This window comes from Artibeus jamaicensis, unplaced genomic scaffold (assembly GCF_021234435.1).
Source record: "Artibeus jamaicensis isolate MK-2021 breed Jamaican fruit bat unplaced genomic scaffold, CSHL_Jam_final contig_1128, whole genome shotgun sequence".
In the NCBI taxonomy this organism is placed as follows: Eukaryota; Metazoa; Chordata; class Mammalia; order Chiroptera; family Phyllostomidae; genus Artibeus; species Artibeus jamaicensis.
The window spans coordinates 2,545,907-2,563,876 of record NW_026521220.1 but is presented as its reverse complement, the minus strand read 5'-3'; the positions used below and the strand labels follow the sequence as shown (position 1 = coordinate 2,563,876).

General features: G+C 57.9%; 1 protein-coding gene across 5 annotated transcripts in view; it reads left to right on the top strand.

Annotated features, from left to right (window-relative positions):
• The window catches only part of GNB1L (G protein subunit beta 1 like), a 65,168-nt gene that overhangs the window by 25,419 nt on the left and 21,779 nt on the right, over positions 1–17,970 (top strand). For all 5 annotated transcript variants that reach the window (XR_008391532.1, XR_008391531.1, XR_008391533.1 and 2 more), the window contains exons 2-5: positions 4,328–4,473; positions 4,967–5,092; positions 10,479–10,641; positions 14,662–14,760. Coding sequence is in view for 1 of the 5 variants with exons in the window: in XM_037141494.2 (XP_036997389.2) it covers positions 4,349–4,473; positions 4,967–5,092; positions 10,479–10,641; positions 14,662–14,760 (513 nt within the window). In the remaining 4 variants the exon portion in view is untranslated. The remainder of the gene's footprint in view (positions 1–4,327; positions 4,474–4,966; positions 5,093–10,478; positions 10,642–14,661; positions 14,761–17,970) is intronic.

Here is a 17,970-nt window from a genome sequence, read left to right as displayed (position 1 = left end):
GCGGTGCCTCCCCAGTCTGGGCGGCCGTGGGACACTCGGGCCTTGGGGGTCTGCTGGAGGTGGTTCGTGTGGGGCTGGGCTTCCAGGTGGAAAGTCTGAGGCACTTCCAGAATCCGTGCTGCCTGTTCCTGCTCTCTCGCACATGCACAGTCAACGAGGCAGGAGCCAGTGAGCTGGAGCAGTGCGCAGTGTCGCTGGGGGGTGCCCCCCCCACTTGGCTCACTTCTGCTGCTCTTTCTCAATTTCCAGGCTTCTTCATGGAACCAGGGTCCTGTTGCAATAAAAGGAAAGGGGGTGTGACTCAGTACAGGGCAGCCTGTGGATCAGGCTGCGGCACACAGAGGTACGAAGCCCCAGTAGCTCTAGAATGTCAGGTCAGGAGCTGTGGTCTCTGGGCACCTGCCTCTTGAATCGCATGGTTCCATCTGCTGATGCAGCCCCCATGGGTTGTGGCCGGTTTCCACCAGCGCCTGGTTGTTTGGGTACACACTCCTGCCTCTGCCACGAGGGGTGTCCTTGGCAGGCCAGTAGGCCTGCCCAAGGCTGTGACCTTAGTGGGAGAGTGAGTGCACCTGCCCACTGCTCCCCACACCTGGGGGAAGGCTGAGTCCCCTCTCAGGGGATAGCCCTGAGACCTGCCAGGCTGCTGCTGCTGAGGAGACACTGGGGAACGCTGTCATCGTCCATGTGTGGGCTGAGGGCCTTCAGGGCTTTCGGGGGCATTTGTAGCATCAGTTGGAAAGCCTGTCAGAGTCGTGCAAATTGTGTCAGATTATCTTGCTTTTTAATTTTTAAAAGAATGTGTCTCTCTTTGACATCTTGAAGAGCGGGCAGAATACGGAGTTGTGCTCAGTGGATTAAGTTTCATGTTCCTTCGCCCTCCGGGAGGAAGAGACAAGTGATAGAACAGGGAAAGGAGGGGGCGTTGGCCGTATCGCACCGGCCTTGCGCAAGGGGCTGTGGCCTCCGCTCCGGGCGGCTGGTGCCAGGGGAGATAGGATAATGCGATTACTCTCAATTAGATAAATAAAGAATAATTAGATGTCATAAATCAAGCAATCATTGGATATTGTCATGGGAAAAATATGTAGCTAGAATTAATTAGTTTTCAAATAAAGCATTTATTTTAATTGCTTGGAATGATGGAGCCCTTAATTGCCGATGCATCATTTTGGCCGGAGCATTTTGGTTGTTGTAACAACGTGACGGGTTTATTCCCTGCACTTCTGAGGAAACAATGGAGGAGAACTTGATTTCATCACCGCAGAGTGAGCCTTGTGCTGGTGAGGTTCTGGAAATTCCTCTCGGGCCCCAAGCAGGGGGCAAGTGCAGGCTGGGCTTTAGCTGGCACCGCATGTGTGTATGTGTGTGCATGCCTGTGCTCATGTCTGTGTGTGCCCACAAGTGTGCGTGTGCACGTGTGTATATGGGGTACGCACAAAAACCCAAATTATCTTCTGGAGGGCAGGACCCTTGTAGTATAGGCTTCCTGTGCTAGGTGAGTGTTCTAGGAGCCCATCGGTGTCAGTGCACCAACTGGCGTTGTTGGGAGAGGCTGAGTTCAGCTTCAGTAAAAAATTTTTAAAGACTCTTTCAACACATTTGGCTGTGGGTGATTTGTGAGCGCACCTGCCCACACCACACTGAGTGTTCAGCAGCTTTTGACCCAAATGGCATGACCCCCATGCCCCACATTCCCTATTCACTTGATCTCACTCCAAGCAACTTTTTGTTTGTTTGTTTCTCTGAATGAAAAAACTCTTCAAAGGGAAGTGTTTTGCTGAAGTGGAAGAGGTGAAACAAAAAACAGCAGAAGCACTAAAAGGCGTTAAAGTTAACAAGTTCAAAAACTGTTTTGAGCAGTAGAAAAAGTCTCCATAGGTGTATTGCATGAGATGGAGAGCACTTCGAAGGTGACTGAAGTTTAAACATGAGAATAAATACACAATTTTTTATAAATAAATTCCAGGGTGTTTGGGGTGCCCCCTTGTATGTATGTGCGTGTGCGTGAGTGGGAACATGGGTGTGTGCGTGTCAGGACTGCGCCGTGGGAGCCCTGCAAAGGTGGCCCGTTGGATTCTGTGACTTGGACTAAGTGGAGGGGTGATCCCCCATCCTGAACTGGGGCTTTCGCCTGGGCTGAGGTGCTTTAGCAGGGCCGGCATTCTTGGGTTTTTCTGAGTCTGGGGCCCAGTACCCCTGTGCCTGTCACCAACCAGCTGCCCTCAAGGGTCTGGCACAGCGCAGGCAGGCAGAGAGTCTGCGGGCCCAACTGCTGCTCCTCTACATGTGCCCGTCACGCCAGCGGGGCCGGGGTGGCCACTCCAGGGTGGCTTATTTGTCCCATACCAGAGCAGAGACCATGGTCATGAAGCAGTGTGGGGTTGGGTCCCTCTGCTCCCCACTGGAGGCCATGCTTGTGTTTGGGAAGAGCCTGTTGGCCTTTACCCAAATGTGGGAAAGGTTGAGAGAGAGAGGAAGAGAGAAGCAGAGACTTGGCTATTTGTGAAGTATGTTCCTAGGGACCCCTTCCTTCTCTTTAAAACCCTGTGACAGAGGCACAATCTAGTGGTAGAGTGGCCAGTAAGGGGGACTGTCCACCTTGGAGTCAGAGGCTGGGCCCACCCCTTCCTGGCCTTGACCCTGGAGTTGGGGTATCGTCCTCAGTCATTAGGATCTAGGACCCAGCTCTGCTTCCGCTTGCTTCATGGTGGCCAGACCTCAGTTGGGCGCTGGCAGTGGCCTCCTGTGGGTGTCTGTGGCCGGGTCCTCCCCGCCCCCTTGCACAGGCCCTGGTGGCCTCCAGGCTCTGGTTGCTGCTCTCTCCCTGCTCTCAGGTGACCTAGAGCCCTGTGGGGTCCCCAGCTGCTTCAACAGTGGTATTTCTTAGGTGTTTTAAACCTTTTTCTTTAGTCAAACTGCTCCTGGCTCTCTTCCAAAGACAGACTAGAAGGAAAGGGCCTGGCGCTTTGAGGAGGGGAGGTGCAGGGCTTGCTGGTTGAGGGTGCAGGTGACATGGGTCCTGGACTAGCGCCCACACCCCTGCTGCCCCTGCTGCCCATGCAGCCTCGGCCTGTCACCCCTTCTGCACAGGCCTCCGCCCTGGGCCTGGAACCCTCTCGACCCCTGGCATCAGCCGCCTGGCCAAGGCTCCCTGCTGGAGGAACCCTTCCCGTCTCACCCGCCCTGGTCCTTCTGGCGGCTGTGGCTGCCATCGTGGTTGGGTGCACCTCCCTGCTCTGTGGCTGGAGGCAGTGGGTTGGGAGCTGTCCCAGCGTCCAGCATCCTCAGCCCAGCCCAGACCTGCCAGCAGACAAATGTGCCCCCCGACTGTCGGAGCAGGCCACTTCTGGTTCTGCCCCTCCCAGCACACACACACACAACTGCTGAGGAACAGCCACCCCTGCACTGTTGAGTCCCTTGCTGCCTGTGAGATTGAGGTGGCATGAAAGGACACAGGCCTCTGGGGACGCTGCAGGATTGTGTGGTTAGTGTAGGCTTAGTGGGGTACCAGGCGTGGTCTCCTTTGGGGTGGATGAGCCCCAACAGGCCTTAAACACAGGACCGGCGATATGAGAAAGGGTCTCTCATCTGCGATAGCAGCCCTCCTGGGTAGCAGCAGGGCGACTCAGTCCCCCGCCCGTGCACTGCTGCATGAGCCCCTCTGCCCCTCTGCCCTTCTGGCAGCAGCTGGCTCTGGAGGATGCCAGACCTGAGCCTCAGGAGCCTAGGGCAGCTCACTGGACTGTCCTGTCCCCAACAGTAGAGGGTGCTGTTGAAGGGTACCCTTCTTGAAGGGTTGCAGTGACAATTAGCCATTGTAGGTGTTCAGGCCCAAGGCACAGCGGGCAGCATTTGTAGCGCCTGTGAGGAAGAGGTTCCGCTCCATCTCCTGGTCCTGCTCACCCCTCTGGCAGCCTGGGACCTCCTGCACTCTGAATTCACTGGGAGGGTTAGATGGGGCATGGTCCCTGAGGGAGGAGAAGCTGGAGTGAGACCTGAACCAAAGGTAGGACTCAGCCAGGCCCAGAGTCAGGACTACCTCTGTCCAGCCTGGACAAGGCGGGCCGCTCCAGTGGCCAGGGGGAGACAGGGAGCCAGAAGGTGCAGCCTCTGGCCGGACTGGAATTCCTAGAGGCCAGTGGAGGGCTCTGTGCGGGCAGGTGTGATGCCGGGATGACACGCGTTGGAACGAGGGTGCGCCCGCTGGGTGCGGAGGCTGACAGGCAGGTGGAAGGGGGTAGGCAGTGTCCAGGGAGGCCTCCTGATGCCTTTCTGAAGGCAGACAGGTGGGTCAGTCACTCGCATACCCTCTCTTGGTCCACAGGTGACTGCACCCCCACCGAGCATGGCGGCCCGGCCGTCCCTGCCACCAGACCCAGAGTTTGTCCTCCGAGGAACCCAGTCAGCAGTGCACGCGCTGCATTTCCTCGAAGGTGCCCAGGGACAGGGGCACCCGCTCCTCCTCTCAGGGTGAGTAGGTGCTGGGGACCCACCCCCGGGACTAGCCCAGGGTGAATTTTGGATTGCTAGCAATGAGTTCGGTGCTCGTTTGGGGGTTCTGCTGAGGGGCTCAGGCTGCCTGTTGCCCAGACAGACTTTTACAGCCCTCCCGATGTGCTGTCCCCTGGGGCCTCGCCCCCTTCGAGACGCAGGGACACACACCCGTGCTGTTATAGGTGCCACCTGAGGTGCACTGTCAGTGGCAACCCTCCCTCGCTCGGCTGAGAGGCAGGCCCTGCCTGAGGGGGCCTCAGAGGCTCTTGTGGGCCCTTTGGTGGAGGAGCACGTGCCACTTTTACTTAAGTTGGTATTTGGAACTCTCGCCTGAGCTAAAATCTCAAGCAGCTAGAATACCTGGTCCATCAGCGGTGTGGCCTCCAGACCAGCCCTGTGGAGTGTGCTGGGCATGTTCACCCTCCGCTGACGCTTCCTCCTGACCCTGCGCCTGTACTTGCCTGAACAGGTCCCTGAATGGTCTGGTGCACATCTGGAGCCTGCAGACACGGAGGGCACTCGCCACCCTGAATGGGCACGGGGGTCAGTGTGTGATCTGGCTGCAGACACTGCCCCAGGGGCCCCAGCTCCTCAGGTAGGTCTCAGTGGCAGTCCCAAAGGAGCCAGGTGTGGCCCTCATGGGGGCCAGGTGGAGGCCCTCATGGCCTCCCCCAGCCACTTGGGCTGCCTTTCCTCCAACAGCAGAACAGGGTGTGCTGAGTGCTGTCCCGGCTGGTGCCCGCTACAGAGGTCCTGATAAACATGTAGGACAGCTCTGTGGCCCGAGCAGAGCCTGCCTGGCCTGCTTCAGCTCCCCAGTGGTGGGAGCCGGGGTCCCAAAGCTGAACTTGAGCTTCTTGTTGGAGGAGCCTCAGCTTCCCTCCTACAGGCCCTGGGCTCTGGTGTCATGGCACCACTCTGCCAGGTGACCTTCTTCCTCACCATGAATCCATCTTCCTTCAAGGTGGTGAAGACTGGGCACCAGGGCGGCACACAGAGCCTGAGCCTAAAGTTCGCCGGGCTGGTCAGGGAGACGCTCCACACACCTCCAGTGTGTGGATGGTCTCCAGTGGCACTGGGACCATCACATAACTGCCCATGTCTATGGCCCTCAGGGCTGGACAGCCAGGGGTCAGCAGGAAATGGCAGGAGCAAGGGCATTTGCCTAGGCTGTGGTGGGCCCAGCCTATGAGTATCACAAGGTGCTGTGAGGTGCTGTTTCTGCACTGCTGCTTTGGCCTTGTGGAGGTGACAGGCCGGGGACTCCAGACAGGAATGGGCTAGGAGGTGACAGGAAGGGGCAGGTGGGGGAGAGAGCAAGTTGGGAGGGGCTTCCCTGCTTCCCATGGTGAGAGAGAGGACAGGACAGGGCTCAGACCAGGAGTGTGCAGAGAGTCCGATGCCTACCTAGCTGCCAGAGCAGATCCTCATTTTGGGTCATGCAGACATCTACCCCCATTCGGGGATGACTGCCTCAGCCCAGGGATCCACAGAATCACAGTGCTGTTCTCCTGAACGCTCTGTGCCCCTCACTTCAGGACTGGCCTGCTCTCCTGTGCTGGACTTGGAGCCTGGGCATCTGCCTGTGCACCATGGAGCCAGTGCCTAGAGCACGAGGCCTGCTGGGACTCCACTGGTCTGCAAAGCACTTCTATGCCAGACTTATGTTGCTCCTGTCAACCTGAAGGTGACTCAGAGGTGACCGAGAGACCAGAGGTGTTCTGGAAGGCTGTGGCCCTAGACACGTGTGTGTGTGTGGAGCCTTCACATGGCCTTGTCTCCCAGGCCAGGCAGCCCAGATGCCCCCCGCCCACATGTGGTGCATGGGGCCCTCACAGTGTCGGTCTTTCCCTGATAATACAACAGCTGTAATGTCTGAATGCCCCACTGAGCTTCTTATACCAGGAGCTGCCATTTATAAATGTTCCTGCAGAATTTTCAGCTCAGGTATACGCCCTTCTGGGCCTCCTGTTCTTCCAGGGCCCAGGCATCTTGGGCTGTCAGCTGGGAGCCCCTGGCCGTGAGTGCTCGGTGCCTGCCGCCCTACTCTGAGACTTCACTCCACCTAAATCTGGTCCAGTGCAGTGCAGGCTGGCAAGCTCCTGGTGAGTGGACATTGGATGGCATTCTTCCTTCCAGTTGGGATGGCATTTTGGTGGCCCCACTCCAGGCAGGGGACCTGTGGGTGGGGAGGTCTCCAGTGCAGACCGTGCAGGTGCTTGGAATGCGCAGGTGCATTTACGTTGCACTAGAGCCCATGTGCCCAGCTGTGTTTGGAAGCCAAGTCTCCGAAGTGGCTCTTGAAGGAGGAAGGTGAGCTTTCATGTCAAGGAGAGGCTGGAGGACAGAAAGGGAGGAGCGAGGGCCCCGGCCTTCGCCAGGCTGTACAGAGGGCTTCAGAAAGCCCAAGGGCAGCTCCACAGACACCCCTAGCCCCATCCACAGACTCCAGGACACACCTGTGCTTACGACAGCCACCTGGGTGGGTATGTCTCCTGCCTATTTTATTGTGAGATGTAAGGTACTCACAGAAAAGTGCACAGAACAAGTTTGCAGACTGCTGTATTGTCACAGAGTGGACACCTGTGTCACCATCCCCAGCAGGAAGCAGAGCTCCACCAGCCTGCTGTCTGCCCTGCCCCCTGGAGCAGCCTCTTGTGCCTTGCTTGTCTATGCTGTTTGAATGTTCAGCTCCAAAAGGCAGAGAATCATTTTGTCTGCATGGTTTTTTTCTTAACTCAAAAAAAGCAGAGCCATACAGAACAGCTTCCAGTGCATCTGACTTTCTCACTCAGCTGTGTTTGAGACCCACCGAGGGGCAGCGCCGTAAGCAGGCTTTTCCTGTGCATGTTCTACGGATGTGTGTACCCGGATGGCCCGTATTCTATGGTCGGTGGAGGTCTGAGTTGTCCACTTGGGCCCGCTGTGGGTAAGGGGGGAGAGGGCTCTCGGGAAGGCCTCCTGGTGCCAGGCACACACATGTCTGCGAGGTGGACCCCGTATCCACGGGTGGGACGTCCTGTATGTGCACGCTGGGCCATTCAGGAACTCCAGGCTGCACTCATGCAAGTGCAGTAAGCACCCCCACCCCCACTGCCACCTGGGCCAAGGAGCTTCTGGGTGCGGCTCTCCCCAAGTAAGGATCATCTGGGGTGATGGGCATCAGGCCAAGAGAGAATGTGTACAGCGTTAGCAATTAGGGGACGAGTGACGGAGGTGTGGGAGGTTGCCCTACCGTCCCCACAACTGTTCTGTGGATTCAAAACATTCCAAATAAAAAGCGACTTAAAAATAGGCCAGCCCTTTGCTTACGGCATGACTGCCATCTTGACCGTGAGTCAGACGCCTCTGGTGTGAACGTGTCTCTCTGGCATTAGGCTCTGGTCTGTCCTGTGTTGAGGACACTGCCACACCTGTCTCCCCCACAGTCCAGCAGAGCACAGTGGCAGCCCAGTCCTTCCATGTCAGTCTTAGTCCTCCAAATGTTCAGGCATTTCAGCACCAGCAGGGGGCTGTCCAAATGGAGTCGAGCTCTGGACAGGGACCGGGCGGCTGTGGGCCGCCTGGGGGAGCAGTGCTCTGCTCAGCAGCAAGTCCTGGCGGCCAGAACATCTCCTGTGACTGGGCAGGTCTGTCACAGCACTGGTGGCAGCACGGCAATGAGACGCTGGGCCTTGTGCAGGCTCTCTGGTCCCCCACAATATCCTTTTCTCCTCCGGGACCCACCAAGTGCTCATGGCTCCCTAGTCCCCTGCGGTCTCGGCTTGCTTCTCTTCCCCTTGTCTTTCCTGACCTCGCCCCTTGGGGAGAGCGACTGGTCAGCAGTTTCGTAGGGTGCCCCTCATGTTGGGTTTGCCTCGTGGTTTCTCAGGACTAGGTGGGCCAATGCCCTTTCAGGGGGGAACCTGCAGAGGCCAAGGAGTCTCATCCCACCGTCTTGGGGTCTGTGATGTCTGCAGGAGTCATCTCTGGTGAGGGTCACCTTGGTCGCCTGGTCAGGGTGTGTCTGCAGACATCCTACCTTCAGGGACATTCCCTCTGCTTACTGGCCTCCTTGGAGATGAGTCCCTATGTCCAGCAAGGACCTTCCTCAAGGGACAGGGAGGTGAGGATTAAGGCAGGTCAAAGACCATGCAGTTGTGTCCAGGCCTCCACAGCGGGTGGCGAGCATCTGAGAAACACTCTGAGGCCCTGCACCTGCCCTGTTTCTCCTCGGGTTTCGGCCACTGATCCTCGCTGGCATCCATCAGTCAGTCCTGCCCCACAGTCACCACTGGGGCATTCTCACGGGGGCTTGATGTGTCCCGCACTCCTACTTTTGGTAGCATTTTACCTTAATTAGGGTTCTGTAAGGTAGGTTTGTGTCCTCTTCACGTACTTATGCATTGCCTCATGAGTCTGGGCTCAGGGAGAGTTAGTGTATCCTTTAGTTATGATTCCACACTGTGGTCATTTCTTTATTGCTCAGATGGTTCCAGCTTTGGCGCCTGGGTCCTTTGGGTATGCCCCCATCCTTCATTTTATTTTAAAAGTATTTCTTATTTTCTGGCCACAAGATGCTCAGAAGTCCTCTTGGCCTCCCCCCCTCACCCCCTCCCCAACACTCCAGCCATTTCTGCTGAAACCTGGCTCCTCTTTTTAAAGAAAGGGGAAGAGAGCAGAGCAGGGTGCAAGGCACACTCATCCCTGCTGGAGTGTCGTTGCTCCCAGTCCTCTCAGGCACAGCCCATGTGCTCCTTTGTGTCTGTCCAGCTGAATATGATTTGGGGTAAATGTGCATTTATACCAGCATCTGTGATTTGAATCCAGAACTATGGGTCCATCTCACCTCCCCTAGGCCTCTTGGTGACTGCTTTTCTGTGACAGGAGAGACCCGGGCCCCGCTCCCCACCTTACGTACTTCTCTGTCCAACCCTACTGTGTACAGAAAGAGGTTTCAGAATTGCCAGCCACAGCCCTGTGGGAAACAGGCGGACAAGCTGGAGTCCTGTGTTTCTGTCCAGTTGTTTTGTCTTTAACCTTGCAATAAGTACCAAACCGACACACTTGTCCCAAGTACCTCAGGTCAGACTCTGTCCACCCTCCCACTGCATTCAGTGCGCCCCACATTTGTCACGGCCTGCAGTTCACCCCGGGACCCTGGCGTCCTGGTTGTTGTTTTTGACATGTACACAGTGAAGCTTGCTCTTCATGGCATAGATCTGTGGGCTTCATGGTGCCAACAGTCATGTCTGGGCCACCCAGGGCCACACAGAGCAGGCCTCACCCTGCAGAGACCTGTGCCACACCTCAGTGGGCAGTGCCCTGTCATCCTGCATCCCGACCTCTTCTACAAGGTCATACCACTGGAATCATGCAGCCTGTGGCCTTTTGCCTCTGGCTCCCTTCACTTGGCAAGATGCACACGGGATTCAGGCAGGTTGTTGCACGTGGCCCTGCTGAGTGGACTCACTTGGTGCGGACCCACCGCAGTTCCTCATCCAGTCTCCTGCTAAAGAGCCGTTTCCAGCCTGGGCCATTGTGCACAGGACTGCTGTGAGCCTTGTTCGAGTACAGGCTTCAGTGCGAATGCAGTTTTTAAGCTCACTTGGGAGAATACCCGAGAGTGGGGTTGCCAAGTGGTCAAAGTTAATGCACAAAGGGGGGGAAGCGTGGAGGGCACTCTCTTTGGCCGCATGGGGAGTGGCAGGAAAACCGCAGCAGGCCTCCATCTGCGGTGCTTCCCTGGGATGCGCACAAGTGTGCTGGGCATTGGCGTCACAGACACAGGCACACATGTGGACGCCAGGGCTGAGAAGCCCATTCTCAGCTGAGGTGCCCCAGCCCCACGTGACCTGGCATGAACATCAGCCTCTCTGGAAAGTGTCCCCTGCCTTTCTGTGACCTCAGGTTGGTGACAGCATATGGATGTTTGCACAGGTGGGATGTGTGGTCTGCTCAGCAGGGAGGCTCACGGCCCATCTCTCTGCTTGGTTTTGCAGTCAGGGCCGGGACCTGAGGCTGCACCTGTGGGACCTGGCGGAGGGCAGGAACACCATCGTGGACTCTGTGGGCCTGGAGAGCGTGGGCTTCTGCAAGGGTTCCCTCCTGGCCAGAGGCCCACAGCGCTGGACTCTGGCAGTGCCTGGGAGAGGCAGTGATGAGGTGAGCACCAGCCCCTCTTGCAAGTCCCTGGAGTCTCCCCTACGTGGGCACACCCATTGTCAGCACCTGGTTGCGGGAACACTGGGCTGGCCCCGGGCCCCCAGGGAGCTGTGGGGCAGGTCTGGGTCTGTCTGCTGGATCGCAGCTCCAAGGACCTGGGGATGGGCATTCACCTGGTCACCTGTGAGATGGCCCTGGTGGTGAGAGGGGTGACTGGTGTCTGTAGCAGAATCAGGCATCCAGCCCAGTGCAGGTGGACAAGTGTCAAGGCCAAGGCTATCAGGGGTACTGGGGGAGAGTCTCAGGAGCATGCATGTGTGCCAGCAGGTCCCTAGCAGGCCAGCAGGAGGTGGTGGAAGACAGACCAAGGCCCTGGCAAAGCTGAAGTGAGCCTGGGAGCCAGGACAGGAGGGGAGTGCAGTCCTTTGGGGAGCAGAACAGGGCCCTGGTGTGAGAGGCCATGGGCAGGACTAGGACCTGGGGTGGGGGGGGGGTAAGGGCTGGCACCTGGGTGGCAACCGCAGTACAGAGGGGCAGAGGTGAGCAGGGTAGCATCAGAGGATGGGGCTAGAGGGTGAAGTGGGTGTGACAGAGACTTGGAGGTCGGGAATCCTGGTGGAGGAGGAGGTGTGGCTGGAGGCACCAGCTCCTGGAAGAGCTGAAGAAACTCTTGTGAGAAGTGTTGGGATGGCCTGGGATCCCGCTGCAGGTGGAGGTGGGATGGTGGACAGGAAATGGGAGCCTTCTGTCTACCACCCACTCCTGTCTTCTCCTGGTGTCCCCCGCTGGCCTGGACAGCCTGCTCGGCAGGCAGCCCTGGGCAGGCACCTGAGGCCTGTACACAACGGGTGGTTTGGCCCCCGCCCAGGAAGGGCCGTTTGTCTTAAAGCACACTCAGCTCATAAATAATGAGATAGGAACAGGCATTTATTTGTTCATGATTGCATTTAAATCACCAATTAGGAGCTACATACACTTCTCTTGCCAATTTGCCAAAACTCTGTTAAAAGCTTTATTACTGTGAAAAGAGAGGTGTGCTCCCCCCAGGAGGGCAGGGGCCGGGCAGCCCAGCCTCCCTCCTTCGCTGCACACGCCGAGACCAGCCTGCAGACCCAGCCAGCTCCCCCACTGAGGCCGGGCACTGGGTGCTGTCTTCCTCCTCAGCCTCCCCAGGACTCCTGGCCTGTGTCGTCCCTCCTGCTGCCCTCACCTCCAGCCCCACCCTCCTCTCCCAGGCCTAGTCCTGAAGACCCCTCATCCCTTCTACTTGTGGCTGATTTTAACCAACCTCCTGGCCCCCAGCTCTGGCAGCATCCTCATTTTTCAGGAGCTGCCAGTCCAGAGACCTCGTACATCCTGGGAAAATGGTCATTTTCCATGCTCCCACCTAGAATCTGCCCAGATGAGGCCCTGCAAAAGCATCTCTGGCCTGTGCCCAGACAGTGCCAGGGCAGGACGTGCCTCCACCCCACTTGGTCGTCTGGGGGGCCACGCTTGCTCAAACCAAACATTTCCCCTCTGGTAACAGAAGTCGGAGTTGAGCACCAGATGGAAAGCTCACCAGTGACTGCCGAGGCTCCACGCACAGGCCACTGGGCCTGCCCTGCTCCTTGGACTGAGGCTCCTTGGTCCCCCTGCCCCTCCCTCCCTCCCACAGCCCTACCTCAGGCCTCAGGGCTGTCCTCATCCCCCCTCGGCCCCTCTCCTGCCAACCTGAGCAGATTTGCTGCACAGCTCACCCTCATCCCATTCCCTTCTTCTCGGGCCCCTTCTCACTGCCACCAGAGGGGTCTTCCTGAGCCCAGAGGTCAGGACAAGCCATCCCTCACTGACCCGGGGACCTGCGTGCCAGGCTACCCAAGGGGCAGACCTGTACAGTCTTTCCAGCAATATCCCTCTCCTGTGGCTTCCTCTTCCCGCTCCAGCCACTCAGCATCTTGGAACCAGCCGAGTGTCCTGCCTCCACAGTGTGGTCTGTGTCTTTCCAGACAACCCCTCGCAGCAGGCAGCTCACACAGATTCTGTGAAGCAGCCGGGGGTGCCCGGCACTCGGCTGCAGCCTGCCGTGTTGCCCTTGTACAGGCTTGGGGTGCGCAAGGCGTGGGCACTGAGGAGAGCATCTCTCTTGGGTGAGCCACCCTGGCCGGGCGCAGGCCTGCCTCTGTGGTCGGCTGCGGTTCTCAGGGGATGAGCCCGTCCCGAGCTGGTTCACTCACCACAGAGACAGAAGGCCTCCGAGGGCTTTCTCCTTCCTCTGCACTTTTCTTTTTACTTCTGGGTCACACCTGTTGCCACTGTGTCTTGGTTGTCAACATTGTCTTTATCTTTCTTTTCATTTTGCTAGAGCTTCTTGGGCATCTTTGTTATTTCAGGGGCCCTTTTTCTGGCAGTGTTTTATTTCATGACAGTAGCGATGGCCCATGTCACTTCTGTTTTTTTTTTGTCTCCTTTGTGGACAGGGAGGGTCAACTCACCCGGGGTATATGCTGTCCCTATGGTGATGGGGAGCCTGTGCTTTGTGTGTGTGCATGTGTGAGTGATTTGTATTTGCATGCATGTGTATGTATGCGTGCATGTGTGTGCACCAGCAGGGGCCCCAGGACTCACCCTTCCTAGCAGTGCTGGTGCTAGGTCGCTTTGCAAGCCGCCTGTGAGAGCCCTGCCCAGAGTGCACCCGCAGCCCCGGCCTGTGGGCGTGCCACCCAAGCATGGAGGCAGGCACGGGCCCTGTTGCAGGGCCTCGAAGCTGACAGGACCAGACTATGACACCGGTGTTTCATCCTGCCACAGCTGCCATAGACATGGTTCCCAGCACATGTGTGGCAGAATTGGGACTCAGACTTAGGCCTTTACCCTGGGACTCAGGCCCGTTCTTCTCTGTGCGTCAGGGAGAGCGGCTCGGCCACACTTGCACAACTCAAGCTTGCCTCTAGTTCTCTGTGCTGGGGGTTCTGTGTTCTGGGAATCAGGCAATAGGCCAGCTGTCTCCTCAATGTCCTTGACTCCTCTGGAACCCAGACTTCTCGTCTGCAAATCAGAGGATGCCTCTATATCAGTGAGGGGTGGCGTGTAATTTCCACAGTGACTGCTAGTTGCTGCTATGCCAGTGGAACTGCGTGCAGCACGAAAAGCCAAGGGCCAGCTGAACCCTCTCCCAAGCCCCCCACAAAGAGCAGCGGGCCTGGGTCTCATCAGAGCCCCTCTCCTCTTCCAGGCCCTGCAGGAGTGGCACCCTGGTCCCTCCTGGGCAGATAAGGGAGCTCAGGCATGAGGGATGCAGATGGCTGGGAGCCCAGTTCTAGTCTGTGGGACTTCAGCTTCTGAGCCTGTTCCCTGTGGCCTTGGCTGTCCCCTGCTGATGCTGGGGGCAGAGCCTGTCCCAAGTCAGTGGACAGGCCCAAATGTGAGCTGGCTGTGCAGGGCAGTGAGGCACACCCGCCAGCCCAGTTCAGGTGACACTAAATACAGCCGCGATACCCAGGATGGAAAAAACGGTACTGGGTACCACCCGGCTCCAAACAGAGCTTCCCATGGTGCATACCATGGTTATTTCCTAGGCTGGGTGGTGGCTTCCCAAGTGGTCCCTGTACAAGTCTTTGTACCATTGGCTGTGCCTGAGAGTGCAGAGTCATTCCCATAGAAAACCCACAGCAGGAACGGGAACAAGCAGAGGTCAGGAGAGTGGGCGAGCTGTGGTGTGGCAGTGCTCAGTGAGCCGGGCCTCCTGCTCAGCAAGGAGGTAAAATTGAGAGAGGCTGGAGGCAGCCGCTGGGCGGGAATGCTACTCGGAGGGATGTGCCGGTCACTCGGGAATGACGCCATGCGTGTGGTTTCGCAAGGCTGGTAGCACTGGAGCCCATGAGCCTGTGCGGCCTAATTAGGAGGCTGGGCTCCCAAGTTCCTACCAGGAGCAGACAGAAACTCGCAGCAGTCTTGGCTAATCGCCTTAAAATTCTCTTGTTTGTATAGAACAGACTCAACTTGGCGCCGGCCCAAATCAACTTGTTTTCTTACTGTCAGATTCAGATTCTGGAGATGCCATCCAAGACGTCAGTGTGCACCCTGAAGCCAGAGGCAGATGCCAAGCCAGGCATGCCCATGTGCCTGGAGCTGTGGCAGGTAAGGCCCGGTGCACGTCAACCACGCCCTGTCGGCCACACCCGCCAGGCCCTGAATCATGCCCCACTCTGGGTTTGGTTTGTCCTGGAACCAGCAGGACAATTAGCCCCTTGGGAGAATGTGTGCTTGCTGATTCCAGAGCAGCCTGTCGCCGGCCGCCCCTGCTACCTCACGCTGCTTGGAAGGATGCTCCTGCAAAGTGCCCCAGGGCAAACGTCGCTTGTGCTGGCCTCCACCGGCTGGACTGGGGGTGGGGGGGGGCACCCCTGCCAGTGCAGGGAAGAGAGACAGATGGGTCAGCTGAGACGGCCCCTCCCGGGAAGGGGCTCTGCTCCTTTCCGCACACGGGTCTGTGGCCCTGCACAGGGCTGGGAGGGAAGTACCGACTAACCCTGCAAGCCTGCACAGCCGGCTGTGCTTGGCATTCTCCTTTTTGTGACTTTTTTGCCTCAGAGAGGCAGGAGTGGGCTTAATATGCTGACTGTCCCCACAGCCACACTTGGAATTTCTGATCCACTGCTGTTTTCTTCTTTCTCAACTGTTCTTTCTGATTAGCGAGGGTCAGGAGGCTTCCCCGGGGGCTGGTAGCAGAAGCTGGGAGGCCAGGGGACGAGGGGGACGGTCACAGTCCCCAGGCCCAGCAGGTTGGGTTTCTGCTTCTGAAGCCTGGGGAGGGATCCTCCCAGGCCTGTGTGCCTGCACCAGAGGCCCTGGCTCCCCTGGAGGCTGGACCCCAGCGCCCCAGAGCTCAACACTGGCTCAAAGCACGCATGCCCACTCTTTGGGTCGCTTGTGTTTGGCACGGCAGAGCAAATGGTCTGGCATGTTCACTTAGAAAGAGCCCCGGGCAGTGTCTTGGCCGTGGCAGACCCCAGGGTTAGCAGGTCACTGACCAGTGCCCATCTAGGGAGTGCTGCCCACGGCTGTTTTCTCAGCCCTGTCAAGTTGGCCAGCACCTTCTGAGGGCCGCCCTGTGCCGGTCCAGAATCGGGTGCAGGTGACCCCTGCCTTGAGCCTCTGTGCTCGTTTGCACTCTCCCCAGGAGTTAGAGCAGATGGGCTCCGGCAGTTTGAAGGTGTGTGCATGACCGGCAGGGTTCGTGGGGACAGGCACCCGGGAGACCCGGTCCCCAGCCTTCTGCCGTCTAAGGACCAGCGAGATCCCCCGCCTTTCTGGTAGTTGGTTTCCTCCTGCAGTTTCTTCCCCGATAGTTTCTTCCCTGAAGAAACTTCCCTGAAGAATAACTTTCCACTTGGCAGTGAGGGATCTCCATGCTGTTGCTGCCACGGTCCCTCAGAGGAGCCCCGGAGGTGAGGAGGCTTGGCTCAGAGGGTCACCTGGGTGACTAAGCTCCCGGCGCCAGCAGGTTTGCGGCCCAGCTTGATGGGAAATGTCCCCGAGGCCCTGACGCTGCTGCCCTGACGCTGCTGCTGCCGGCACGGTGCCTGTGGCCCTGGGCAGGACGTCGGGGGCTGCATCCGCTCCTTCTCCACTCCCTGGAAGCGGCGTCATTGCGTAATCATGTAAAAATTCCTGCAGAAAAATGTGTAGAAATGGGATGTACAAACTTGTTAAGGTAATTAATATAGTTGACAGAGGACAAATCACGTTTTTGTTGGTTGATACGGATCCAACACGAAAGAAAAATCTGTGTTAATCTTAAATGCCCCCTTTTTCCCTCCAAACCTGGAGGTCCAGGTTATGGTTTATGAGTCTGCACAGCAGAATGGCCTGAAGTGGTGCTTTTTTTTGAAACTTTCAGAGACATTCTCTTTTCTGCCCTCAGGGAGGCTGACCTGTGTTGTCTGTCGTGATGATTATCTCGCACAACGTCAGGACCAGAATCTAGCCTTGTTCACCCCCACTTCAGAGCTGGGGCCCTGTCTGAGCTGGGGGCTCCCCACAGCACCTCGAGATGCTGCAGGCAGGACCTGTCTGCTGGGTCCCTCCAGGCTGGCCCAACCACAAACGGGAGGGGTCACGGAGCAAATCCTCATAGTAACTTAAGGTCCTCACCCCATGGTGGTCAGTGTGGCACTATGGGTGTGGCCACCAAAGGTCCATGGCCACAGGAGCACTGTCATCCCTGCAGTCTGTCGTGGGGGTGAGGGGCTGCAGGGACCCCGCATGCTAGGAAAGAAACTGGAGAGGTGTGCAGCGCAGGTGGGGATTGCAGGCTGCGGCTCCACATCCGGGCCCCCGGCAGCTGTGGGGCGAGCCCCTGCAGGCCAGTCTGGCTCCTGCTCTGGCCGCCCTGTCATGCCTCAGTGGCGGGTCAGTAGTGAGTAGCCCCTGAGCTAGCTGAGGTGAGCTAGCTGAGGTGCTCAGAACCCAAAGGCCACGGTCGTCGTCGTGCGGGCTTGGGCTGTAGAGATGGACAGAAAAAAACATGTCGGCAGTGTCAGGAGGCCTGGGCAAGGGAGGAATGTGCCCAGGGACAAGCTGGGCCAAGGCAGTGTGGATGGGGACACGTCAGAGCGCTGTCCCAAAGGCAATGGACCCAAGTGGGCCCCGGATGAGTTCTTCGTAGCCGGCCTCTGGGGTGGGATCCGGCAGGCGTGGTCGGAGGCTTGGTGCGAATTCCTGGTTGGGGTTCAGACAGCACACCCGGGCTGTTTTCACCCAGCCCTCACCCTGCCTTGGGTCCAGATCGGTAGCTCACAGGGGAGGCCTGCTTTAGAGAGGCACAGCTGTCTGAGCAGCTGCCTGAGCAGAGGGCCTGACCATTGCTTAAAGCACTCTGTACTGCAGAAACAAGCGGCGTAAAAAATTTTATACCAAAAGAGTCAAAGTGAGGTTCTTCCCGGTTATAGCACTACAGGGCAAGGGCACCAGTACCATCAGGGACGCTGCAGGGAAGCCTGTACGCTCCGCTCCCCCCAGCCCATGCTGCTTGGTGGTGGAAGCCACCAGGTTCTGTGCACAGCTGGTGAGGGGTGCTGCACAGCCCCTCGTGGATCGTGGTCTTGGGCCAGTCTGGGCACTGCTCACACTGTGCAGCCCAAGCGGGAGTGTAGCAGTCGGCTTACAGGGCCTCAGGGAGGAGCACGGATGTCACAGACCCCCTCCCAGGACCCCCATTCACTTCCTTAGGCTCCTCCTGTATGTTTTTTGTTTGTGCAAACACATCACAGGAAAAAAAGACTGTACAGCATTTCCAGGGACGTGTAAGAAGTGTCCACTGGCCCAGCTCTGGTCTGGGAGGGTTCA